Here is a 27,004-nt window from a genome sequence, read left to right on the forward strand (position 1 = left end):
CACAGCAAGTGCATTGGTGGCAGGCTTCTGGGTTATTGTGCCATGCTGGCGTGCTAGCCCCCTCAGGCATTGAGGCCTTTCCAAGTTCAGTGTAAAAGGGATGAAACTAAATGTGTTATAAATCATAATACATGAGGGGGGAGGGGTGGCTATTGCTGGTTGAGGTGAGAGAGATAAACAAAATGTCAGCAGCATGGACTTTGCATTCAGTGCGAATCTGTCTCTTATCATGACATCACTAAACCACATAATCTGCTAGGATTCCGGGGAAACTGTTAGAAAAAATAACTCTCAACATGACTGAATGTTCTCAAATGTCAGAGTCATAAAAAAAAAACCTTATTAGAAAGGAAGACATTTTAATTTAATATCATTGAAGGTTATGAACCGAGAATCCATAAAATCCTTTCACATTTTAGTGCATTAAAACTTTCAGTTGAAGCATATGGGCCCAGTTGTTCGAAAGTGCACTAGATAATACTGGTATTGTTATTATTATTGTCATATTTTATATTTAGTACGCAATGCTGTTCTGCAAAGTCAAAATTTAACAGCAGCAGTTTTACTTCATATTTAATATACTGGTACACAACTTTTTTAGGCTATTAAAGTAGAAAATTGAAGACTTATAGTTAAATCTGGTATTAAGTTTTAACCAGTTTTGAACAACCGGGCCCAACAACTAGAGTCAGATTTGATTCGTGTGGATTTTCCAGCCATCTTACCAGTCCCTTAACTTGTGTTTTCTGTCTAGCCACTCATCATTTAAGATCAAGATTCATTTCATTTTCAAAATTAGCGTCCATTTGCTGAATGTCTAATTGAAATTACAATCACATAAATGGTAAATTGCGAATCTGTAAAAATTTTCCAACCCACTTGTTATTGCCAAGACCAGTATTTTCTGTGTTTCTTTCACAGTTGCCTGCTGCGCGTGGTGGATTCGTTTGGGACAGAACCTGCCTTTAACCACAAAAACTACGCCAAAACTCACAAAATTTTGAGCGTATGGGGAGGACAAGATCTGAAACCTCAACAGTTTTTTACTATGTTTCGTAAGTATCGCTCTTCCAGATTGAAAGTCTTCTCGCTCACACCTACTTCAAAGAGGGAGATGTTACTTTGGTTTATTAGCCCGTCTTGTCACACTTTAATAGGCTCTGTTCAATAACTGCTGTAAATGTTGTCCAATTTCACCAAAATTTTGTGCGCCTGTTCACTTTGTGGAACTTTATATACATGCATGTTTTACGTATTTAATTACATGTACTTCTTGGTTCTGATTGGTCTGTGCATTAGCTGATTTAAATATTGTCCAGTTATGATGGAATTCTTTGCGTGCAGGCTGACTTTGTGAAATTTCATGTCATGTTGGAAAAACAATGCTGATGCATGTTTGGCATATTTAACTATTTCCTTGATTCTGATTGGTTGTTTATGTCCATGCATTAACTGCTTCAAGTATTGGTAAAATTTTGTGTGCAGGTCCCTTTAGGGGAAATTTAGATCATTGTTAGAAGAACCCAGATGACCCATTTTGCACATTAAACTGTTTTCTTTGACTCTGACTTGTGGCTGCTTCAAATATTGTTCAATTTTGGTAAAATTGTGTGAACAGATTTATTGTGGACCTCTCAGATCAAACGTGAACGCTAGCCTGATACATGTGTAGGTTTTGCATATTTGGCATGGGATTCAAATTCCCCCCAAAAAGCTTTAACTTTCCTCTTTTTAACCTGCAGCTCACACACCTGACAACTCGTTTATGGGGTTCGTTGTTGACCGTTATCTACCTGATGACAAAAACACCTCTAAAATTGAACGAAAGAATCAGGGTCTGGTTTATGGCAAGCAGGAGTATATGTGGCAGGTTAGTGCTTGGATCATTGTGGATTAAAACCTGGCAATTAAACCTAGTTAAATCTGCATACTTCACCTATCCTTTAAGGGGTGATTTTAGCTTAGGTATGAGTAGAACTTCAGTATTTTTAAGTCAATCTTTAGTTTAAGTCAGGAGCCTCCCACCAATGTGGTCTCTGTGAATTCAAGTCCAGCTCATGCTGGTGGAAAGGTCTTGCAGAAACCTGCTGATGGTCGTGGGTTTCCCTTGGGCTCTGCCTGGTTTCCTTCCACCATAATTTTGGCCGCCATCATATAAGTGAAATATTCTTGAGTACAGCGTAAAACACCAACCAAATGAATAAATAAATTTACTTTGTCTTGGTGTGACTTTATTTTAGGTCTGGGTCGGACTTTGTTTTAGGTCTGGGTGGGACTTCTTTGTCTTGGTGGGACTTTATGTCTGGGATGAGCCATAGTTTTGGTCTGGGTGAGACAGCAGTTAGGTCTGGGAGACACTTTAGTTTATGTCAGGGTGCGACTACTTTAGATCTGGGAGGCACTAAAATTTAGGTCTTAAGTTGACTTAAGTTTTTGTGGGATTGTAGCTTAGGTCTGGTAGGGACTTTAGATTATGTCTGGGTGGGACATTAGTTTAGGTATGACTGGGACTTTAGTTCAAGGCTGGGAGGGACTTAAGTTTATGTATAGGTGGGGCTTTGGATTAGGTCTGGGTGGGTCCTTAGCTTAGGTCTTGGTGGGACTTTAGTTTATGTCAGGGAGGGACTTCAGTTTAGGTCTGGGTGGGACTGTAATTTATGTCTGGGTTGGACTTTAGTTTGGCTTGGGTGCTACTGAGTTTACGTTTGTGAGGGACTGTAGTTTAGGTTTGTGTTGGACTGTAGTTTAGGTCTGGGTAGGACTAGTTTAAACCCGGGTGGGACTTTGGTTAAGATCTGGATGAGACTTCAGTTTCGGTCTAGGTAGGACTTTAGTGTAGATTTGAGTGGTTTGATGAATTTAGGCTTAAAATATACATAAAATGTGTTTTAATGTGGCCAATAATTGTTACATGGTGATGTTAAGCACTTTGGCAAGGCTCACAGACTTGTGTCGATTGGCCAGTTAATAAAGTTAATGAAGGTTGTAGTGAAAAAAGTTATCTTTCATTGCCTACAGTGTTCGGCAAGCTGTTGAGATTCTCAAAATGGTTGTTCGTGTTGTTGTTGTTCATGTTGTTATTGTACAGTCTGTAAATACCTCCAAAACTCACCTCATTTCTTTCAGGGCCATGCAAACTACCTGAGCCTGATCAGGAACCACGTAGAAATCCACGGCACGGTGTCCATAGGAGACGATAACAAGCGTGACGTTGTACCTCCGTTTGTTATAAACCACGGCATTATGGGCGGGGAAGAGCTTCACAGACTGCTGAGACAGACAAAAGTAAGTGCTATGATGACTAACAACTTCCTTTTATATCGTCACACTGAGATAACTGCCAAAGTTGTCAATCCTGAGTTCAATTCCCAGTCTCGCCATACCCAACACTTTAAAATTAGGCTCACCAGCCCTATACAAAGGGAAACAAATCTTGTACCTCATGGAACAGTGGTGCCCTCCATATATTGTAATTCTTCATTCCTTTTGCATGATTGTAAGGTGCTTATTCATGCATATTCTGAATTATTCTGTGTGGACTGATAAAATCATGCTTTTTGTGAAGCCCTAAACTTGGCCAATCCAACCAGTGTAGTTTTGTCTCCAAAATCGAATTGAAAATTTGCTTAAATTGCACTGACAGTTGATCTTTCACAAGGGAAAAGTTTCAGAAATTAGCATATTTTAATGAAAATACTGCAGGTTCAAACCAGGCCTTGGTGGGATGGAGTATGTCACACTTACTTCTGATTCTTTCCTGTTTCCAGATTTTCATCGGCATGGAATGGTGTATGTCACACTCACTTCTGATTCTTTCCTGTTTCCAAATTTTCATTGGCATGGAATGATGTATGTCACACTTACTTTTGATTCTTTCCTGTTTCCAGATTTTCATCGGCATGGAATGGTGTATGTCACACTCACTTCTGATTCTTTCCTGTTTCCAAATTTTCATTGGCATGGAATGATGTATGTCACACTCACTTCTTGTTCTTTCCTGTTTCCAGATTTTCGTTGGCATGGAATGATGTATGTCACACCCACTTCTTGTTCTTTCCTGTTTCCAAATTTTCGTTAGCATGGAATGATGTATGTCACACCCACTTCTTGTTCTTTCCTGTTTCCAAAGTTTCGTTGGCATGGAATGATGTATGTCACACCCACTTCCTGTTCTTTCCTGTTTCCAAAGTTTCGTTGGCATGGAATGATGTATGTCACACCCACTTCTTGTTCTTTCCTGTTTCCAAATTTTCGTTAGCATGGAATGTTGTGTGTCACACTCACTTCTTGTTCTTTCCTGTTTCCAGATTTTCATCCTTATGGGATGGTGTATATCACACTCACTTCTTGTTCTTTCCTGTTTCCAGATTTTCATCGGCATGGGATTCCCTTACGAAGGCCCTGCCCCTCTCGAGGCCATAGCCAATGGTGCTGTGTTTTTAAATCCATCCTTCAACCCTCCCCACAATAGTCAGAATAATAAATTTTTTAAGGGAAAACCAACGCTTAGATCGGTAAGTATTTGTCAAGTTTCTAAAACATTTTTTTGACGCGCTCTTAAACATACTGGAGATGAGATCTGTGCATATGATAACTTTGATAATTTAATTTTAAAAAAATACTTCAGTATTATGGTGTTAGATAACAAGTAAAATTCCAGTAATATGAATGTTATGTCAACATGCAAAAAGGTTTCGATAATTACAGTAATGATATGAACACTACGTGAATGTTCAGTAAGGTGTATGAAAGAATTGCAATAATGTTATGAACACTACATGAATGTTCAGTAATGTATGAAAGAATTGCAATAATGATATGAACTCTACATGAATGTTCAGTAAGGTGTATGAAAGAATCACAGTAATGATATGAACACTACATGAATGTTCAGTTATGTGTATGAAAGAATTGCAATAATGATATGAACACTGCATGAACGTTAAGCAATGTGTATGAAAGAATTGCGTTAATGATATGAACTCTACATGAATGTTCATAAGATGTATGAAAGAATTGCAGTAATGACATGAACACTACATGAATGTTCATAAGATGTATGAAAGAATTGCAGTAATGACATGAACACTACATGAATGTTCATAAGATGTACAAAAGAATCGCGGTAATAGCATGGACAAACATTGCTGTTATACATGCAATATGAATAAATATGCAAAATATGTTGAAAAAAATACAGTAATCATATTTAAACTAGATGAATGTGCAAAAAGATTTTTTTTTTTTTTGTCAATCTCTAGGTGTCAAGTCAGCACCCGTATGCAGAAAGTTTCATTGGGGAACCTTATGTGTACACCATAGATATGAAAAATTCCCAGTTGGTGGAGAAAACAGTGGCGAAAATTCTGAGCACTTCAAAGGTAAGAGATGGTGGAGAAAACAGTGGCGAAAATTCTGAGCACTTCAAAGGTAAGAGATGGTGGAGAAAACAGTTGAAAAAATACTTGGCACTTCAAAGGTAAGAGTTGGTGGAGAAAACAGTTGAAAAAATACTTGGCACTTCAAAGGTAAGAGATGGTGGAGAAAACAGTGGAGAAAATACTTGGCACTTCAAAGGTAAGAGATGGTGGAGAAAACAGTGGAAAAAATACTTGGCACTTCAAAGGTAAGAGTTGGTGGAGAAAACAGTGGAAAAAATACTTGGCACTTCAAAGGTAAGAGATGGTGGAGAAAACAGTGGAGAAAATACTTGGCACTTCAAAGGTAAGAGTTGGTGGAGAAAACAGTGGAGAAAATACTTGGCACTTCAAAGGTAAGAGTTGGTGGAGAAAACAGTTGAAAAAATACTTGGCACTTCAAAGGTAAGGGTTGATGGAGAAAACAGTGAAGAAAATACTTGGCACTTCAAAGGTAAGGGTTGGTGGAGAAAACAGTGAAGAAAATACTTGGCACTTCAAAGGTAACAGATGGTGGAGAAAACAGTGAAGAAAATACTTGGCACTTTGAAGGTAAGAGTTGGTAGAGAAAACAGTGAAGAAAATACTAAGCACTTCAAAGGTAAGAGTTGGTAGAGAAAACAGTGAAGAAAATACTGAGCACTTCGAAGGTAAGAGTTGGTAGAGAAAACAGTGAAGAAAATACTAAGCACTTCAAAGGTAAAGAGTTTGGTAGAGAAAACAGTGAAGAAAATACTTGGCACTTCAAAGGTAAGGGTTGGTGGAGAAAACAGTGAAGAAAATACTTGGCACTTCAAAGGTAAGGGTTGGTGGAGAAAACAGTGAAGAAAATACTAAGCACTTCAAAGGTAACAGATGGTGGAGAAAACAGTGAAGAAAATACTTGGCACTTCAAAAGTAAGAGTTGGTAGAGAAAACAGTGAAGAAAATACTAAGCACTTCAATGGTAAGAGTTGGTGGAGAAAACAGTGAAGAAAATACTGAGCACTTCGAAGGTAAGAGTTGGTAGAGAAAACAGTGAAGAAAACACTTGCCACTTCAAAGGGCAAGTAAACAGCGGAGTAAACATCCTCGCTGGAGAAAACAGTTGGCACTTCAGAGGCAAGAGTTGTTGGAAAAAACAGGCGAGAAAACACTTGGCACTTCAGAGGTAAGAGTCAGTGGAGAAAACTGTGGAGAAAACTCTGGGCGCTTCAGAGGTAAGAGTCGCTGGAGAAAACAGCAGAGAAAAAATAATTGGTACTTTTCAGGTAAGAGTTTGAGCATCATTTTGGTGAGAAGGAATCCCAGGCCCTGTCATACATGAGATCATATCCTAATTATTGTGAAATTTGGGACAGGTATTAGTAGTGTTGAAAGGAGAATATTACATTTCTTTACCAGCCTTTTGGAAAGGTAAAGATATGAGTATGTTGTTCATTAGATAGTCTAATCATATGAGAAAAGAGAAACTCAATATTCCTGCTAGAATTACATATATGGTGGATAAAATGAGCAGACCAGGCATCCCAAATGTGGGAAGAAATAGGGTACATAAACAGCAATTGTTATCATTTTCAGCAACGCTCATTGTCAATAGGCTTCTCCTGTTATTGTATTAGATTGTGGAAGTTTCGTTTGGGAGAATAACTCATGATGTATTTTAAATAAAAATCCGTAGAATTGTATATTTTAAGGACGAAAATTGTCCATCATTTAATTGCGGTTGCTGTGAGTTCAAGTCCAGCTCACGGTTTCTTCCTCTCAAGTCATACGTGGGAAAGTCTGTCTGCAGCCTGCGGATGGTCATGAGCTCACCCTGGCCTCTGCTTAATCTCCTCCCACCATAATGCTGGCCGCCGTCATATAAGTGAAATAGTCTTTGAGTTAGGAGTAAAATACCAGTCAGATAAATAAATGTAACATATTGTGTGAGGTGATTGACATTTCACAAGCCACGAACTGTTCCAACTTTTCTAAATGTTCTACTTGTGGATAGTTTGAGTCGTATCTTCCGTTCGAGTACACCCAAGAAGGAATGCTGCAGAGGATGAATGCTTACCTGGAACATCAAAATTTCTGCATGTTCCAACGACAGCCAACAAAATGGCCGCCACCCAATGCAGTCAAGGCTTTTCTCGCTGACGCAGGGATGTCCTGTAAAGAATATTGCTACTCTAAAGGTAAGAATAAGATCGCAGGTGATGTATGTATCAGTGCTTATGTCTGTGGCTGTAAATTTGATGTCCCTCTCGCTGTAAATTTGACGTCCCTCTGGCTGTAAATTTGATGTCCCTCTGGCTGGATATTTGATGTCCCTCTGGTTGTTAATTTGACGTCCCTAAGGCTGTAAATTTGACCTCTCCCTGGCTGGATACTTGACGTCCCTCTGGCTGTAAATTTGATGTCCCTCTGGCTGTAAATTTGACGTCTCCCTGGCTGGATACTTGACGTCCCTCTGGCTGGATATTAGAGGTGCCTCTGGCTGTAAATTTAACATCCGTCTGGCTGTAAATTTGATGTCTCTCTGGCAGTAAATGTGGCATCCCTTTGGCTGTAAATTTGACATCCCTTTGGCTGTAAATTTGACGACACTTTGGCTGAAAGTTTGACATCATCCTGGTTCTAAATTTGTCATTGTTCTTGACAGAATGTAGGTGATGAGATGAATGATTTAAAGGGCAGAAACAAAGATAAACAATAAATAACTTTTTCAACAGCTGTGCTGGATAGGAAAGAAAATCTCACAGATTCTGTTGACCGCCAGGTTCACGAAAGCCCATTTTAAAATCTGTTTTTCAAATGTAATGAGGTGATGAAAAATAATGTACTTCAAGAGGATAATCTAAAATCCCAGTCTAAAAACCATTACCCAAATGTAAGGGATGCATATTTATGTTTGACTCCAGGCCTTTCTGGGTATTAGCCTTACTGACGTTGTAGAATTTGATTTGATCCTTTGAAAATGATGCAAAATTTATAGCTTTTGAATTTTGTTTTTGTTTTATATCTGGTTTCAGATTTGATATGTGAGCCATCTTATTTTTTGGTCATCAACACAAAAGCGGAGTTTGAGTCAAGAGATGTGAAGTGTTCATCAGAGACATATGAGTCTGACATTTACCATCCGTCTGTAGACGTCGGCAAAGTTTGTCGGCTTCAAAAAGACGAAATGTTGTTTAGTTGTGCTGGAGAAAAAGAGAATGTAAGGCGGCTGTGTCCTTGCAGGACTTACATGAAAGGTCAGACAGCTTTGTGTGCCACATGTACGTGATGAAGGAATTCATAAAAGTTGACATGAAATCAAAACATCATGAATTATTCATGCCACATGCTTTTCCATGAGAATTTCATAGAAGAAGGCACAAATGGAGACATGAAGTATTTGTCCCGCATGGTTTTCCTTGAGAATTTCGTGTGAAAAGGCATGAAAAGTGACATAAAATCAGAACGTGATGTATTTGCTCCAGATATTTTTAAAAGAGCTTTGTGTGAGAAGGGAGGAAATGAGACATGAAATCAAAACATTGGTGCAGCGTGGTTTTCCAAGTTAGCTTTATGTAAGAGCGCACAAACTGAAACCATATCTGGTGATTGAGGTTTCTCCATATGTGTGGAGTCCTCAACGTACTTGGCTTCTTGGATCTTCATTTATCAAATCACAAAATTTCATGCAATGTTATCACAGATACCTGAAGGTTTGGAGCAGTATTCAAATGGTTTGGGGAATACAGACAGCATGACCTCCTAGTGATGTGTATGTTAGATATTATTAAAAAAAATCAAAGCCTAAATATCATATACGTGTAAGAGATAGGAGCCTTTTTGTCCCAACAGATGGATCTTCATACTAGAAGGCATGAAATGTGAATGGTACATGCAGCACATGTTCATGTATTTTCACTCCCAGAAAACATGTGCTGAATGTATTTTACCCTAAAGCCCAAAAACAGCACAAAACGAAAAGTTAAATTCATGACCTTGGGAGTGTGTCAGTGGGAGGTCACAAAGGTTGGAGTATGTCTGCTGAGTTAAGTTCATGACCTTAGAAGTGTGTCAGTGGGAGGTCACAAAGGTTGGAGTACGTCTGCTGAAAGATTCTCAATATTTCAGTTGTTATTCACTATTATCATGATTCTACCAACCCTCATTTCCACACACCCACACCTAGATTTTGCATTATCACTCATAATTTTGTTTTCTGAAGTTGTGACTTAATGTTGTTTCTCAAACTTCTTGAAAAAAAAAAAAGGTGCTATGGTGGTACATTGTATGTCCTGCTGTGTTGGAAATTAACTTTAATATTGGAGGAGTGGGATGCATACAATCTAGCCTGAGACTGTTCTAACGTCAGGTTTGGTAAAATTTTCTTGGCCCGTGGACGGCCCCAAACCGACATCAGAGTGTGCTCCATTTAAACAGTTGGGCCGAACAAAATTGTGTCCAACCTAACGTGAGAGCAGTCTTGGGGGACATAAAATCCTATCCTAATCTGATTTGTACAGTAACTGTCAAGTTTCCATTGCCGTCTGATTTGTTTGTAAATGTAAATTGTGTTGTTATTATTATTGTTGTTGTTGTTCATTCGCCCCAAATCATGAATATTTATATAAGTATGTATATATACAAAATATCTATATCTATGAGTACCAACACGTGGCATGAGGTTATCCGTTATAATCAAGAAACATTCCCAGTATAAATCAGTATCATATCTTTATTCATCAGACATATGAGTTAAATTCTAGGTCATTAAAAAATTTACTTTTACAAAAGATCTCGCAAGCCACGAGGATATACAAGACCTAAAAATTATGATTGATAGATAAGTTTAAAAGTTAAAAAAAGATTACATATATAAATGTTGAGGTTTTTTGTGTGCGCGTCTTTTTTTTTTCAAATCAAGTCAAATTTCAGAGTGAATGATCAAGTGAATATGTTGTTATGCACCTAGGTCTTGTATTGCCAGCAGTTTAATTTCTAAGAATAAATTTTTTTTTTAAGATAGTGGTATAGCTCGGATACGACCTGCAGACCTCTGTTAACAGTACAACTGAACATTTGTGCAGTGCCATGAAATTTTGCACTGTCTCATGGTATCTGTGTCCAGCAGAGAGTCCTGTCATGTAACTGATTTATGTATTGCCTGCCAGAAACTTTGATTTTGTCTGGCCAACTTGAACAGGCTATACTGCGAGAGAAATGATTTTTTATCTATACAATCTGCATTGTAGACTCTTTCATTACATATCCTAAAGAACCAAATTGAGTCTCAATATATCATTGATTTTCTTCAGCAAAAAGCTGCTTCAGGGTGTGTGAATTTGCCACAAACTGGAGAATCTGTAGCATTTTATGTGTAATTGTATTAATTTTTTTTAATGTTTTTAAAAATATGGTCTGTTTGTGGTAAAGTAAAACGTGCTGGCCATTCTTTACTTGAAGTGAATGAAACTTCAGTTAATGTCAAGGAAGCAATGCAAAGTATTAACCCAATTCAAGCTGCTGTGTTCATATTTGAAAAATGTTACCGAAAAATGGACATAATTTCGCTTTGCATTTATGTGATTTTTTATCTTTATTTTTCTTCTTTAATGTTGAAATAGTTTTAGCATTATTTTGTCACTTTATACATCTATGAATAAGTAGAATTGAAGGAGAACTTTAGCACACTCAGATTAACTAGGAAGTGTTAATCAAGTAACGTTAGGCATGTATTTTACGCTTTTGCCATCGCCACATTTCTCGTTTTTATGTTACACCTATGTCATTTTAATGCATTTTTGCCTGCAGAAAAAAAAGATTTTAATAGCTGTTTGGAGATATTTTTAGACCTGTCTGGTACATTGTCTTATTTATTGTTAACAGAAGTGTATTAAAAAACTTGACTTTAAGTCTTGACTTATCCTGATTATGTGACAGAAGTGTGTGGAAGTTTAGCCTGCTGTCTTGACCTTTCATAATACCTTTATGCCTGTAATGATTGTGGACTGTCGGTGGGGGTGGGGGAGGGGGGGATTCAGCCTCTCATTATTATGTTATAGAATGTTTATTTAACACAAATATTATGTTAAATTTATGATCTTGAACGAATACCCCACCACCAACTTCTTGTTATAACAGGGTTTCCCTTGGGCTGTGCTCGGTTTCCATCCACAAAAGCACTGGCCATCTTCATATAACTGAAGTATTCTCGAGTTCAGTGTAAGACACAAATCAAATAAGTAAATATGTTGCAAAGTGTGCACAAGCTTAGTTTGCAGTTGTGACGTTTGGTAATCATAGAATGTCCTACTCCATCTCATGATTATGTTACCTGTCTCATGATTAAGTGTGCAAAGGTTAGTATACAGTCGCAACCTTTCATAATCCTTCCATCTTCTCATAATTATGTTACAGAAGTGTGCAAACAATAGTCAACAGTTGTGATCATTTATGAAGGCATAATTAGCTTACAGAAGTGTGCAGGAAGTTAGTCTGCAGCTGTGATCATTTATTATCTTAGAATGATGACATAATTATGTAACAGAAGTGTGCAGAAAGTTAAGTCTGCATCTCTGATCATTTATGATCTTGAAATGTTCACTTGTGTTACAGAAGTGTGCAGAATGTTAGCCTCCATTTGTGATCATTTATGATCCTAGAATCGTACAACCCAGCCTACAGCCTCTGTTTCTTTGTTCCATGTTACACACTGCTAAAGTCTTAGAAAGCCTGTGTAATTATGACTTTGTAAATGGTCACATGTGCAAGTTACGCTTGTCTTGGGAGCCATTTTTAGGTCGCAATTATGAAGTAAGGTTTTTTGTTCGGGTCAGCTGTTAATGTTTTTGTCATAACCCTTGTTAATATCTGTTGTGTGAATTTGTCAGAGAAAGTGTAATGAAAAGGAGACTTTGATCTGTGTTTTGTAGCCAACTGATTTATGACTGTGGCCATTTATCTGTATTTGATTGGTGGGGTTATTCAGACTACAAAGTTCAAAATTTACAATACAATAAATCAAAGAACCGGCAAACATTACATTAAAATGATAACAATATGAAATCTTTTCTTGTTTTTCTTCCATGTATACATAGGAATGACATGAAAATATCAGATATAGTCTATGTTGATATAGCAGATTATGTCAGTCCTGTTATAAAAAATTTGGACCTAAAAAGATGTCACACTAATGCATGGGTGATACAGTTTGTGATAAAATTGTCTATAATTTCCAATTAATAAGTTGTTAATTTTTGAAAGGTGTTTTGAGGATGTTTGGAAGGTTTTATTTACTTGCTTGATGTTCAGTGCCGTAGTTGAGACTCTAGAACTTGGGTAAGGTTGTCCAGGTTTATGGGAGAAGAAAATCAGAGTGAAAACCCCGATACAACACAAGCAATGCAGGTTCAAACCTGGCCTTGGACAGGGGAATTTGTATATCCCTTTTCTCACACTGGTCATAGAGGGACCTTCGAAAACGCTCAAGGAACATTTGTTTTCTTCTGATGAGGAGGGAAAGGTCATCAGTCACTTGCCAAAGTCAGTGGTTTTCACCGTTTATCTTAAACTCCAGTTTCCTCTGTGCACACACTCGGATTTCCTCTACCCACAATACAATGAAAGACGTACAGCATAGAAGGTAAGACCAGAGTAGCGAGGACAATGTGATAGACGTACAGCATAGAGAGTAAAACCAGAGCAGTGATGACAGTGTGATAGACGTACAGCATAGAGCGTAAGACCAGAGCAGTAACGACAGTGTGATAGACGTACAGCATAGAGAGTAAGACCAGAGCAGCGACGACAGTGATAGCCGTACAGCACAGAGTGTAAGACCAGAGTAGCGACGACAGTGTGATAGCCGTATAGCACAGTGTAAGACCAGAGTAGTAACGATAGTGTGATAGACATACAGCATAGAGAGTAAGACCAGAGTAGCGAGGACAGTGTGATAGACCTACAGCTTAGAGAGTAAGACCAGAGCAGCGACGACAGTGTGATAGACGTACTGCTTAGAGAGTAAGACCAGAGTAGCGAGGACAGTGTGATAGACGTACAGCATAGAGCGTAAGACCAGAGCAGTAACGACAGTGATAGCCGTACAGCACAGAGTGTAAGACCAGAGTAGCGAGGACAGTGTGATAGACGTACAGCATAGAGGGTAAGACCAGAGCAGTAACGACAGTGTGATAGACGTACAGCATAGAGAGTAAGACCAGAGCAGCGACGACAGTGATAGCCGTACAGCACAGAGTGTAAGACCAGAGTAGCGACGACAGTGTGATAGCCGTATAGCACAGTGTAAGACCAGAGTAGTAACGATAGTGTGATAGACATACAGCATAGAGAGTAAGACCAGAGTAGCGAGGACAGTGTGATAGACCTACAGCTTAGAGAGTAAGACCAGAGCAGCGACGACAGTGTGATAGACGTACTGCTTAGAGAGTAAGACCAGAGTAGCGAGGACAGTGTGATAGACGTACAGCTTTGAGAGTAAGACCAGAGTAGCAAGGACAGTGTGATAGACGTACAGCATAGAGCATAAGACTAGAGTAGCGACGATAGTGTGATAGACGTGCAGCACAAAGAGTAAGACCAGAACAGTGACGACAGTGTGATAGACATACAGCATAGAGAGTAAGACCAGAGTAGCGACAACAGTGTGATAGACGTACAGCATAGAGAGTAAGACCAGAGCAGCGACGACAGTGTGATAGACGTACTGCTTAGAGAGTAAGACCAGAACAGTGACGACATTGTGATAGACGTACAGCACAGAGAGTAAAACCAGACCAACGACAGTGTGATAGACGTACAGCACGCAGCGTAAGACCAGAGCAGCTAGGACAGGGTGATAGACGTACAGCATAGAGCGTAAGACCAGAGTAGCAACGATAGTGTGATAGACGTGCAGCACAAAGAGTAAGACCAGAACAGTGACGACAGTGTGATAGACATACAGCATAGAGAGTAAGATCAGAGTAGCGACAACAGTGTGATAGACGTACAGCATAGAGAGTAAGACCAGAGCAGCGACGACAGTGATAGACGTATAGCACAGAGTGTAAGACCAGAGTAGCGACGAGTGTGATAGGCGTACTGCACAGAGTGTAAGACCAGAGTAGCAACGACAGTGTGATAGATGTACAGCATAGAGAGTAAGACCAGAGCAGCGACGACATTGTGATAGATGTACAGCTTAGAGAGTAAGACCAGAGCAGCGACGACAGTGTGATAACCATACAGCACAGTGTAAGACCAGAGTAGCAACGATAGTGTGATAGACGTACAGCATAGAGAGTAAGACCAGAGTAACGATGACTGTGTGATAGACGTACAGCATAGAGAGTAAGACCAGAGCAGCAACGACATTGTGATAGATGTACAGCTTAGAGAGTAAGACCAGAGCAGCGACGACAGTGTGATAACCATACAGCACAGTGTAAGACCAGAGTAGCAACGATAGTGTGATAGACGTACAGCATAGAGAGTAAGACCAGAGTAGCGATGACAGTGTGATAGACGTACAGCATAGAGAGTAAGACCAGAGTAACGACGACAGTGTGATAGACGTACAGCACAGAGTGTAAGACCAGAGTAGCAACGACAGTGTGATAGACATACAGCATAGAGAGTAAAACCAGAGCAGCGACAACAGTATGATAGTTGTACAGCACCCAGCGTAAGACCAGAGTAGCGACGACAGTGTGGTAGACGTACAGCATAGAGCGCAAGACCAGAGTAGCAACGACAGTCTGATAGACGTACAGCATAGACAGTAAGACCAGACCAGTGACGACAGTGTGATAGTTGGCAAATGGTCACACGCAATGGGTAAAATGTAGTCTCTTGTCATTTTATCACAGTTAGGGTTTTCTTTTAACTATTCATGTAAATGCTTAGACTCTTCCCCTAGCACCATGATTTATACAGAATTAAATATTAAAAAACACACTGTTGTTAATCGGAATTTGTTAGACGTCACTGGCCTAGAATGACTTAAAGTGATATGTAGTTTTCATATTTAGTGTACAGTGACTTCAAAACAGTGCAAAGGGACCAGGGGCAGATTCCACAAAGCCTTTTCTGACTTGGGTCAAAATTTAAAACCTCCTCATAACGCTTAGTGTTCGGTACTGGGAAATGATATTTATACACATTTGTCCTCCAATCACCTTTATCGGTTGGTCAAAATCATAAATCACATTTCAAAATTTTGACTTCAGTCAGTAATGGCTTTGGGAATTCGGCCCCGGGCCTTGGTGATGCTTAGTCCACCAGCAAATTCCTATAGTTTATGCAGACCGCCATAGCGTAAATAAAACATTCTTACATGGCTATAGCGCTACGCAATAATCAAATAAATATATGAAGGCAATAAGCGTTCGTCTTAAGATAGACGTTCACCAATGTGGTTGCTGTGAGTTCAGGTCCAGCACATGCTGGCTTCGTCTCCGGCCGTATGTGGGAAGGTCTATCAGTAATCTGCGGATGGTTGTGGGTTACTGAAGATTAACGGATAAATCTTCGTTATAATTTCACTTGTCACTGGATCCGATCTAAAATGATATTCAGACCGTGTTTTTCTCGTGGACTTCTAATCGACAATAGTGCCAATTTATTTAGATTCCATAAAGGTTTGGCATTTGATGTCGCCTTACATGCATCATTACTGTACATATCTGACGGAAACAAACTACCTGGAAATCGAGATTATTTCTGATGCAAATACATGTCCTAAGAACTGCCCTTCGAAACCAGACAACACACAAAATAAAGCACTTGCGGTCGAACAATAGTGTCATTATGTAAGTAGGTTAGCGCCATTCGCTTGAGGTGATCGATCTCGGTTTATACGCCTGGTAAGCGGTAACATAAAAGACCCTCTTGGGTTCAATCTCGGCCTTAGACATGGAGTTTGTAAATTTCCCTGCTCTTAACACTGTCAGTGAGGCTTTTTTTCCCCACCAATATGGCGTGCATATCTCTACACAGTTAAAAATGTTTTATTATAAATTATCTTGAACTTTCTTAATTTCTCAATTCCAAAAACATTTTTTTCTGGCTAACAGAATTTTTCTGTTTCTGCATTTTGTACGCACGGAAGTCGGATAAGTGTTTGAAGTTTATTTTGTACATACAGAGCCATAATACAGATGTCGCTAAAATACCGTGTAGTGAAAACTTCTAAATTTTAAGAACTATAAAATTTTAACTTGTAAGAAATTTATCCACACGTGAAGAAAAATGTTTTTCAGAATTTGTGAAAATTATTTATGTTCACAGGAGAAATTGTTTTCTTCACGATAATAAATGATTACCGTAGTTGATTAGTCAGTTGATCCGTCGGTTAATTGGTTGGTTGATTGGTTGGTTAGTTTGTTGTTTGGTTAGTTGAATGGTTAGCATGTTGATTGGTGAGTGGCTGGTTGATTTATTGGTTAGCCTTTTAATTTGTTAGCTGGCTGATTGGTTAGCTGGTTGATTGGTTAAGCTGGCTTACTAGTTACCTGGTAGACCGGGTTGGTTGATTGGTGGATCAATTGTTTGACTGGTTGATTGGTTAGTTGGTGGGTTGGCTGACTGGCTGATTGATTGGTTAGCTTGTGGATTGGCTAGCTGGTGGATTGGCCAGCTGGTTGACTGGATAGTCCGTTGATTGGTTAGCTGGTGGATTGACTAGCTGGTTGATTGGTTAGGTTGTTGATTGGTTAAGCTGGCTTGTTAGCTGGTACATTGGTTGGTTCATTGGTCGGTCAATTGTTTGGCTGGTTGATTGGTTAGCTGTTGGATTGGCTAGCTGGTGGATTGGTTAGCTGGTGATTTGGTTAGCTGGTGGATTGGCTAGTTGGGTGATTGTTAGCTGGTGCATTGGTTAGCTGGTTGATTGGTTAACTGGTTGGTTGGTTGGTTAGCTGGTGGATTGGTTAGCTGGTGGATAGGTTAACTGGTTGATGGGTTAGCTGGTTGATTGGTTACTTGGTGGATTGGCTAGCTGGTTAGCTGGTGGATTGGTTACCTGGTGGATTGGCCAACTGGTTGATTGACTGGCTGGTTGATTGGTTAGTAGGTTGATTGGTTAGCCGGTTGATTGGCTAGCTGGTGGATTGGCTAACTGGTGGTTTGGCTAGCTGGTGGAGTGGTTAGGGTGGCTGGTTAGCTGGTAGGTTGATTGGTTTGTTGGCTGATTTGTCGGTCGATTGTTTGGTTACTTGATTGGTTATGTGGTGAATTGGCTAGCTGGTTGATTGGTTAGCTGGTGGATTGGCTGGCTGGTGGACTGGTTGATTGATTCATGAATGTTCCAAAGATAAACTTTGCGATTGAGGAATTTAAATAGGTCTGTACATTGTACATTACTCTAAATCTTCAACCTTTTGAACCACCAAAGCTCCTTTTTTCAGTGGATTGGTTTCAGAAGCGTTTGAAAAGGTTGAAGGATTAGGGTTTGCATGTTCACCATTACATACATACATACATACATACATACATACATACATTTATTATGACTTTTTCCTTCCAATAATTGAGAAATCACTCGCAAAAACACATAATGATCGTACAATCCCATCGTTATGTCTGTAACTGCTGTATTAAAGGCATGAGTTTAAATGAAATGACCCATATTTGGCTAAGTTCAACCCACATGTAGGTAAATTACATTTTAATTAATACATCAATGTACTTTACGTAGATTTTGCTGAGTTAACTTCCGGGTACAGGCTGCGAAAATCTACTCGTATATGAAAAACTTCCTGCTTCCGTTAAGAGTAATCATCAAAGTTTTACACAGGGTGACAAGTCTGGTTGGTTTGTAGAATCGAGAGATATCGGGAAAAGGTGGGCATGAAATCCTGTATAGCTTGCAGAGAGGAGAGAGGAGAGCAGTGGTAGTTTGACGTTGGCAGTTGTATAAATGCTTTTGAACCTACCTGTGGAATGGCGAAAAGTTTAGTAACAGGTCAGTTTTTCTATTACCTTCCCTTTCTATTACCAAATCTCTGTCTTGATAAAAACTACATGTCCAAGTTCAAACCCTGGTGATGTCTTTTTTGCGCAAGGAACCAAATTAGATCAAACAGTGAAAGAAAATCTGTTAGCGGATGTGACAATTCCATTACATGCTGTGCTTGGGAAATGATTTCCATGTAACCTGAAACAGAGCAATTTATTAGCGATTACTGAGAAAAATTGAGACATATCGAACCTTAACCATAACTTCAAAGTCATTGTGTTTTCCGCTAAATGCAGCCAAAAAAAAAGCCATTTGTGGAGTCCTTGATACGTGACCCGGATCGCTGTTGAATGGTAAACAGATGTGTTCAAGGAACTCAATATATTTCCTTATTCCTTTGGAGTCTTCAACAAAACTTTGAAACGCCAATAGACGAACATTTATCAAAACTAGAATATAGATGGTATACCAGCAGAAGGTCCGATATGAAACGCAAACAGCGTCATTTTAGTGACGTCGAACAGCGTGACGTCACGATGGGAATTACACATACGTCAGAGATGAAATCGCACGTCACAAACAAAAGATTTATGACACCAAATGCCCGATTTACTTCTACAACACATGTGGCGAGATGAAAACGCACCGGGATACCATTTTGATCGATGGAGCGATAACTCTTGCCGGGACACAGATTATAGGCCTACAGCTCTTATTGTCTGATACGGTTGATCGTTTTCCACAGGGGCGTCGCCATACCTATCGCAGCGCACGCGACGCTCTTACATCGCTAACACCAGCTCCTTGCAGCGAGTGTTTCGATCCCAACGCTCGCTTTACATCCCTGCCCCTAATAGAGAAGCTTGACATTTTCAGTCAATGCGATCTACGTCCTCGTGTTTAAGCTTAGCTTAACCACTGGTGTGCACGCGTGGAAAAATTTAATTAGCCGTCATCTAAAAAAAAAAAAGAAATTAAAAAATTTGTTTCAGGTGTTGGCTAGAATCATGTAAGCACTATGATTCTAGCCAACAGTGGTGGGATTAAGACTACGTGCGTCACACTGGCTCCAAAGGCCAAGCTTGTCTAGTGCTGGGAACAATGTAAATCGAGTGTATAGAGCGGCAGATTCCCAGTAAAGAATATGGACCGTCACTACATCGTGGGAAAAGTTTGTCACTAACTTTTCCATATACCATTTTGTTTCTAATACTGGTGACACCTATGGCCACTGCCGTATAAGAGTTAAACATTCTTGTTGAGTACAGCCTTAAACACCACTCAATCAACCACTCAATCAATTTTACATATGAAGAGAAACATGAGAAAGTCAATTGCAACAATTGTTTTTGCCCATACTCATTTCCTCGTTATTTATCACATTCTGACGTTGTCACAACATAATTAAAATTAAATGTACATGCACTATCCACGTATCAGTCGCATGTCCACTGGATCAATATCATTTAATTACTTGACGAGTGAGTGAGTGCATGCTTGGGGTTTAATGTCGTACTTAACAGTTTTCAGTCATATGACGACGAAGGAATTCGTAGAGCGCATGTAGTGTGCCTCCTTGTTGCAGGACGGATTTCCTCTGCTCTTTTATGTAGTGCTGCTTCACTGAGACGCCTTACCGAAGGCAAGTAAGCCGCCCCGCCCGAGCCATTATACTGACACGGGTCAACCAGTCGTTAAAACTTCCTCTTTTAAGATCTTAGGTGTGACTCGACCCAGGATTGACCCTGGATCTATCGCTCCCGAAGTGGACGCTCTATCAGATTAGTTGACGAATAAACATTTTAAAATAGTTGTGAGAAATATTCGCGATTTTCTCAGAGATAAGGGTGAATCTAAATTTACATTAACCCTAGTGTAGTGCCCGTTTTTGACGCCACCAATGTTTTACCTTACATACCTAATTTTTGGTCACTCGAAACTGCCCTTTTTTCCCCTCAGATATATACCAGTGGCAAGTGTGAAGTCGATCGGAGGATTTCTTTATTTATTTATTTATTTATTTGATTGATGTATTGTTAAATGTTTCAAACTTTACACCACCCCGGTGTCAGTGGAGCTGACTGGATTTTATAACCTTGATCCTTTGTTCCCTATTAACGTTTTAGGGCAATATACTGACTTACTTATTTAATAGGCATTTATACGCTAACTGAACTCCAAGCTATTTCTCTTATACAACTGAGATTTTTAGGCCTGCGAAAACCCCCGTTCTTCGACACGTATCTTGGCACAGTTCTTCAAAAGCGTATTAGAAATTAAGCCGAGTATTAACTTAAGCCTGGATTAAATTCACCTCAGTTTTGCACCTGGCCAAAACTGGTATTGATTAACGCCTGGTGTAACTTTTAATACACTTCTAAACAACCGGCCCCTGACATCCCCCGTGTTGTAATCGACAACATGTAGGCCTACATGGAACATATTTTATGGGGAAGTCACAAAACTCCTTTTTGCCTGTATATTCGTCAAGACGATGCAAAGCTGTGAACTCATTGCTGTCCTTTATTTCGTCACAATTACCGGTGAACGTGTACTCATAAAACATATGTGAAGTACACACGCGCTGCAACGTCACATAAGAAAACGATGCGTTCTACTGTCGTTTGGAATTTCTTTCTGGCTCGTCCCAGAGTTTCGCATTTGTTCAGTATTTTTGTCTGATTTACACGTTTTGTATAGGGTTTTAAAAAAATGGTTTCCCTGTTTGTATATATGTATATGCTCATTGGGTTTAATGCTGACAGGCACAATGCATTAGTAGGCTATGTAGATGGAACGATCTAGAGGTACTCAGTTCCAAATTGTTTTAATTTACAAAACAAATATTTTACTTCCATATTTGTGTTATTATTTATTTATTTATCAAATTTCCTGTTTTTTTTTTTTGTTTTTTGTTCTAATCTAATCATAGGCTGACACCAATCAACATGTTCAAATAGGCCCAATGCTGAATGTTTAATTTTTTTTCAACAGTTCGTGTACAACTAAATAAGCATGGATACTGATTTCAATTATGCGCATAGAATGTTCTTTGCGTCCTCTCGGCATCATTGCACTATGTTCACTGCCTCTCTTTGCACAAACCGTCCGAATTTCTTACTTTATATACTTTTTTAGTTCTTCGGTTCCCCCGCTGCTCTGTCCGGTTTCACACCGCCATAATGCTGGCCGCCGTCCTATAGGAGAAATATTCTTGAGTTCGGCGTAAATCACTCATCAAATAAACAAATAAATAAATAGTACTTCGGTGCTTTTTTGAAAGTTGTTTTGGAAGTTAGCCATGCGATCATTGACTCAAAATATCCGCGCCGTGATTGATTATATAGTTACAACTGATTATGTGTCTCACGCCTTGATTGCATGATTCGATCATACATTTATCATTAATTGTTTTGTTTTTAAACTGAATTGTAAGTATGCGACGGATGTTGTTTTCGTATGATAAGGTATGGAACTTCGATGTATTCATGGGTACTTACCTCACTGCTCATTGGTTCTCTTTCAGCTCTCCCGGCATCCTCATTGGTTGGAGCGTGTGCAGTTCTGATCAGTATAGCTTTCCTTTTTTGTTGCGCGAAAAGGTAACTCCATTATATGTTTTAGTTCTTCAACTGCGAAACATTAAACCACAAGTACGTAGTTTGCTTCTACTTTATGGAATCAAACATTATACTATGACAATGACGAATATTTTATTAAAGATTCGCCCAAGTCGAGCTCATACTGTATTCCTCTCAGGCCGTACATTGGAAGGTCTTCCAGCAACCTGCGGATGCTCTTGAGTGCTCGATTTCTTCCCATCATTATGCTGCCCGCCGTCGTATAAGTGAAATGTTCTTGAGTATGGCTCAAAACATCAATCATATAAATAAATAAATAAATAGATAAATAAATAAATTTATTGGTATTACGGCGATCAAGTTCATTAGAGGAAATTGAGTTGGGTCTGTACGACGCCATCACACGTCATGAGGGATGTAACTGACGTGAGGTTGCTTACCAACCAACAGGAGCTCGCTTAAAACACAGCCCTCACTGATCAGTTGCAAGTGCGGACTGGCTGACTCAGGTGTGCCTAAAGCTCTGTCTCGCTGCAATTATCAGGCCCTTGACCAACGAGGTCGCGAGTTCAAATCCAGCTCTGTTTCAGCTCCCGATAAGTCAGGGAGTTTGTCAGATACCTGACGATGGGCGGTGATTTACTCAGGAGACTCCAGTTTCCTACACCCATAAACCTGACAAGCGCCATACAGGTAAAAAAATAACTCTGCACAGTCGTTTCTTGTTCATTTCTTCCATTTTGAATGTTTTATCCTTTAAGATAGTGACGTGAGAAGCAGTACGGCCTTCATAAAAAAGAAAAATTAAAAAATAAATAAAAATAAATAAAATAATCAAAAGTAAAGTCGAACCCCTTTAATTACGACCAACAAAATGAAGGCTCACGCACACATATGTCCACAGCAAACTGTTAAGCACATAAAACTACAATGGATCTGTGTGAAGAATAAAAACCCTGTAAAACGCTTTCAGGACATCTCCGTCCGTCTTGCATCCCAATTAGCTTCCGGGGTCTAGTTGGCCCCTGGACCCTCGCCTTTGTGTCGGGATACATGTAGACTTGTAGTCGCTTGACCGATGACCCGTACCACTTTCATACTGCTTACAACGCGCCTGTGAGAAAATGTTCTGTAATCATTAGAACAAGTGTGAGGTCCATCTCCTTTATACAGCTAAGCTTGCTTTTCACAAAAGGACATATATTCATTTCCCGTTTGGATTAATAATATCGTGAATGATGATTACACGTATAGGGTTTTTCACAGATGCTAGAGCACAAAAAATAGTGGCAGTGAAAACCATCATGAGTTTTGAACCAGTAACCTCAGAGTCTCTTCAGCCTGAATCACAAACAATACTGTTACTTTTACTCCTGATTTTTTTTCTCCTGTAGGAGAAGCTCTACCCAGACACTGAGAAATATAACATTTAACCGTCGCCGGGATGCTGTGACTGGTCTTACAAATGATACGGTCGTGCTACAGTTCGTGAATAACACGGGGAGTTGGCGCAATGACATCGTCGTGGACACAGCATCCGTGTTACTGTCACAGCAAAACAGAACAACCAAGGCACACGCATTTGGACAAAATGTCGCTGGATTTGGACAGTCCATCCCAGCGCGGCTAGGCAACGCGGGTTACAGATACGGACAGCGGGGTCAGGCAGTGGAGGACAAAGTGACTTTGGTTGACAACTACGAAGACAATTCCCAAGGTCATCAAAGCAGACGAGATCTATTAGCACTAAAGCGGGGTCTCCCGGAAGCCCCAAATTCAAAGAAAAAGTTTGTCCTCGTCCCCAAGTGTCAACCGGACGACGAAAGGTCGGGTTTGCCCCATATCAAAGAAGTCCCTTTAAGCGAACCTTTTGGACCTTATGACGTAATCAAATCGAGAGGTCTGGAGAAAAAGGAGGAGCCGTTTTACCACGTTCTTGAAGAGCAGCCGAAGGAGGAAAGCTTGTCCCACGTGTCTGATCGAAGGGCAGAACCCTTTGTTCATATCCTCCCTCGCAACCCTAGATCCGATGTCGCTGTCAATGAAAGTCAGTCTCCTCACCTAAGGCCTCCACTGAAAAATCCGGAGCACACTGGTGAGCCCATGGATGCCTTGTCCACCAGGATACGGATGGATTACGAGTACATAGACGATGAAAGCATCAACAATCCAGAAGCATCTGCGGGAGCCAACAGGAAGGATTCCTTTGGCGCACAGTCTCCTAACCCCAAAGCTTCCCCCTCGGATGGAGTGTCCGCCTCCCCGCATTTTAACAACTTGCCCTGTGTCGCTCGCAGTGCCAGCCCACAAAAATGTCACGTTAGAAAGGAAACTCCAGAGACGCGTCAACAGAGTTCCGACGTCAACAGCGTCGCAGATTGGGCTGCAGCCCCGTTTAAACCCTGGCCCGGATGTCCTCAAAAGGTCCTTCTCCTGCAGTCGTCGAATCATCGGGTTGTCGTTAATCAAGAGGCAAATGGTTGCCATGACACAACAAAATCGGAACTGCATAATTTATACTCGAAGGTCAAGAAAGCCAAGCATAATGCTAATTACAGACCAGTAGTAAAAGTACCGTGTGGAGGCTCTGATTTTACAAAAAAACAGATAACCTGCAGTCAGAACAGCGCTTCAGATTATGACCACATCGGCAAGCCGTCTCTTCAGATCCTTGATATCACTGGTAGCAGCATCTATAACCGATGTCGTCCGGAAGAAGACTGCATACCAGGGTCGACGGGCCAGTACTCAAAAGCGAATAAATCCGCAGATTGGAATCAAGCGCTGCGCGAAGTTCCCACGGACGTAGGAGCAGACGACAGCTCTTCGGAGGCGGCCATTTTCTATGATCGGTTGGCACGACCGAATTTTAAATGCCCCAAACCTAGTCGAATTCTTACATTAAAAGAATAACGACAATAGTACGAGAGTCCAGATATAATTTGGGCGCACAGCATAGAGAGAAAAAAACAGAGCAGCGACGACAGTGTGATAGTTGACAAGTGACACACGTGATCAGTGAAATGCGGCTTAAGCAGAATTAGGTAAAAAAAAAAATGCAGCGATGTTAATTGCGATTTAGTAGACGTCACTGGTTTAGGATTTCTCAAAATGCTGTGTGGTCATCACATTTAACATACTCGGAGATGCTTAGTCCACCCTGTATGTGAAAAAAAAGCAATAAAAAGAAATAATACACCTGTCGGCCTATACGAGATACCAAGACAAGCTCTGGCAATAATAAAAGGTAGCTAAATCCTATCATAAAACTGAAACAAAGCTCTCAACGAAAAAAAACAAAGGTGGCTCCGTGTAAGAAAATGAACCAGCCCCTAACAGCATACCAAAAAGCATTCAGTTGTTCACTAGAAACCACCTTGTTGTGTTCCAAAACCCAGACCAAGTGATCCTCCCAAGTTGAAGAGCCCGTGTCATCAGAAACAAGAACTGGTGACTACCAAATGGCATCTTTCAAAAGACGAAGCAGCGTCTTACAAGAAACCAAAATCGTTTCCTACTGGTGATGTTAACCGGAAATGGAAAAATGTAGCAAATATAGCAAGAAACCAGAACTTTTGCATACTGGTGGTGCTTCCCAGAAATGGAAGAATGTAGCACGCATAGCAAGAAACCAAAACTGTTGCTGACATATATTTCGCCATGACTACAATATTGACAATGTAGCATGCCTGGATGTAATAATCATACGGGAATGGAATGGGGTCGAACGATTATACGTGTAAGTCATGACTTAGAAAATCAACTGTAAGACCTACACAACAAACATTTTGAAATAATGCTGTCTGATTTGTCAAGATAATGGTTTATAAGATAATTACACTAATACTAATGAAGTCTACAGTAACGGTGAAGTATACGGTATTGGTGAAGTCTACGGTAAATGTGAAGTCTATGGTAATTGAGAAGGCTACGGTAATTGTGAAGTCTATGATAATCGTGAACTCTACGATGACTGTGAAGTGTACGGTAACGGTGAAGTCTACGTTAACGGTGAAGTCTAAGAGATTCATAATGGTAATGAAGTTATTTCTTTTGGAAATTAAAATTCTAATAACCATACTGTCATGTTTGTAAAGTATAATGTAACGCTAATATTAGGTCTGATACAACGGTAATAATTAAACGTTTCTTCGTAATAAGAATGAAAGAAAGTTCGCAGTAATTATAAAAGTGGAGGTAAATTCTAAGGTAATGGTAATAATACTTATAGAGGCTGCTGTAGCGGTAAAGCCTACGGTAATGGTAATTATACTGATGAAGCCTGTGGAAGCGGTAAAGGTGAAGCTTCGGACAAATGTCGCATAGCAATGTGTGATTTATGGGACTAAGTGTGATTAAATAGGATCAAGGTAAATTTCGGCACTGTATAAGGGAGATTTATGTGAGTAAGGGAGATTTATGGGACCAAGGGTGGTTTATGGGACCAATGATGGGGTATGGGACTAAGGGAGATTTTTGGGACTAAGGGAGATTTATGGGACCAAAGGAGATTTATGGGATCAAGGGAGATTTATTGGACCAAGAGGTCAAGATTTATGGGTCCAAGCGAGATTTAAAGGGGCAAGGGATCGAGATTTGTGTTATCAAGGAAGATTCATGGGGTCATGAGAGATTCATGGGATCAGGGGACACGGCTGCATGGAGTCCAGGTGTAGAGTACTGATGATAACGCTAAGGGTTATGGTGAAGGTAAAATCCGGGATAGTGGTGATGACTGAACCTAAAGTAATCGTAACCATGATGTTTATATCAATAGAGGTTTATGGAATTAATGGAGAATTTATAGGATCATAGCGGATTAACGGGATCAAGGAACAAGGTCGAGTCGTCAGTAAACTCTAGGTGAATAAAAACAGCTCTGTTAACTACTTTTGCGCCCGTGTCCAAACGCTCGGCAGGGTAAAGCGATGTTGTTCACTGAGATTTTGATCTTTAGTCTAAGATCGCTTGGTGATCCCGGGTCCTGTTCTGTGCTCGGACTTTCTGGAATATAGTTCGCTGCAATCCGCGAGAAACCCCTGATCAATGTGGTCGGGTGTTCGAATCCAGCTACCGCTGCCGAGCAG

The 27,004-nt window shown here is 40.0% G+C and overlaps 2 protein-coding genes across 3 annotated transcripts in view; both read left to right on the plus strand.

The window, feature by feature from the left end:
- LOC135464600 (alpha-1,6-mannosylglycoprotein 6-beta-N-acetylglucosaminyltransferase A-like) overlaps positions 1-12,569 on the plus strand; it is a 52,284-nt gene extending 39,715 nt beyond the window's left edge. For both annotated transcript variants that reach the window (XM_064742042.1, XM_064742043.1), the window contains exons 12-18: positions 922-1,055; positions 1,743-1,870; positions 3,127-3,285; positions 4,368-4,514; positions 5,262-5,381; positions 7,396-7,579; positions 8,417-12,569. In XM_064742042.1, coding sequence (XP_064598112.1) covers positions 922-1,055; positions 1,743-1,870; positions 3,127-3,285; positions 4,368-4,514; positions 5,262-5,381; positions 7,396-7,579; positions 8,417-8,670 — 1,126 coding nt within the window. In that variant the 3' untranslated portion in view covers positions 8,671-12,569. The remainder of the gene's footprint in view (positions 1-921; positions 1,056-1,742; positions 1,871-3,126; positions 3,286-4,367; positions 4,515-5,261; positions 5,382-7,395; positions 7,580-8,416) is intronic.
- A 5,633-nt stretch (positions 12,570-18,202) lies between these two features.
- LOC135464791 (uncharacterized) lies at positions 18,203-26,348 on the plus strand. The gene is made up of 3 exons (XM_064742338.1): positions 18,203-18,342; positions 21,863-21,938; positions 23,312-26,348. Exons 1-3 carry the CDS (start codon positions 18,321-18,323, stop codon positions 24,828-24,830), a joined length of 1,617 nt encoding a protein of 538 aa, XP_064598408.1. The 5' UTR covers positions 18,203-18,320; the 3' UTR covers positions 24,831-26,348.
- The last annotated feature ends 656 nt before the right edge of the window (positions 26,349-27,004 follow it).

The sequence above is a fragment of the Liolophura sinensis genome, chromosome 4 (assembly GCF_032854445.1).
Source record: "Liolophura sinensis isolate JHLJ2023 chromosome 4, CUHK_Ljap_v2, whole genome shotgun sequence".
Taxonomy (NCBI): Eukaryota; Metazoa; Mollusca; class Polyplacophora; order Chitonida; family Chitonidae; genus Liolophura; species Liolophura sinensis.

What these genes read in the sequence shown, in the direction of transcription:
- LOC135464791 (XM_064742338.1), top strand. Translation starts at nt 18,321, where the DNA reads ATGGCGAAAAGTTTAGTAACAG. An exon ending in GGCGAAAAGTTTAGTAACAG is followed by an intron (nt 18,343 to 21,862) that starts GTCAGTTTTTCT and finishes GTTCTCTTTCAG; the next exon opens with CTCTCCCGGCATCCTCATTG. An exon ending in CTTTTTTGTTGCGCGAAAAG is followed by an intron (nt 21,939 to 23,311) that starts GTAACTCCATTA and finishes TTTCTCCTGTAG; the next exon opens with GAGAAGCTCTACCCAGACAC.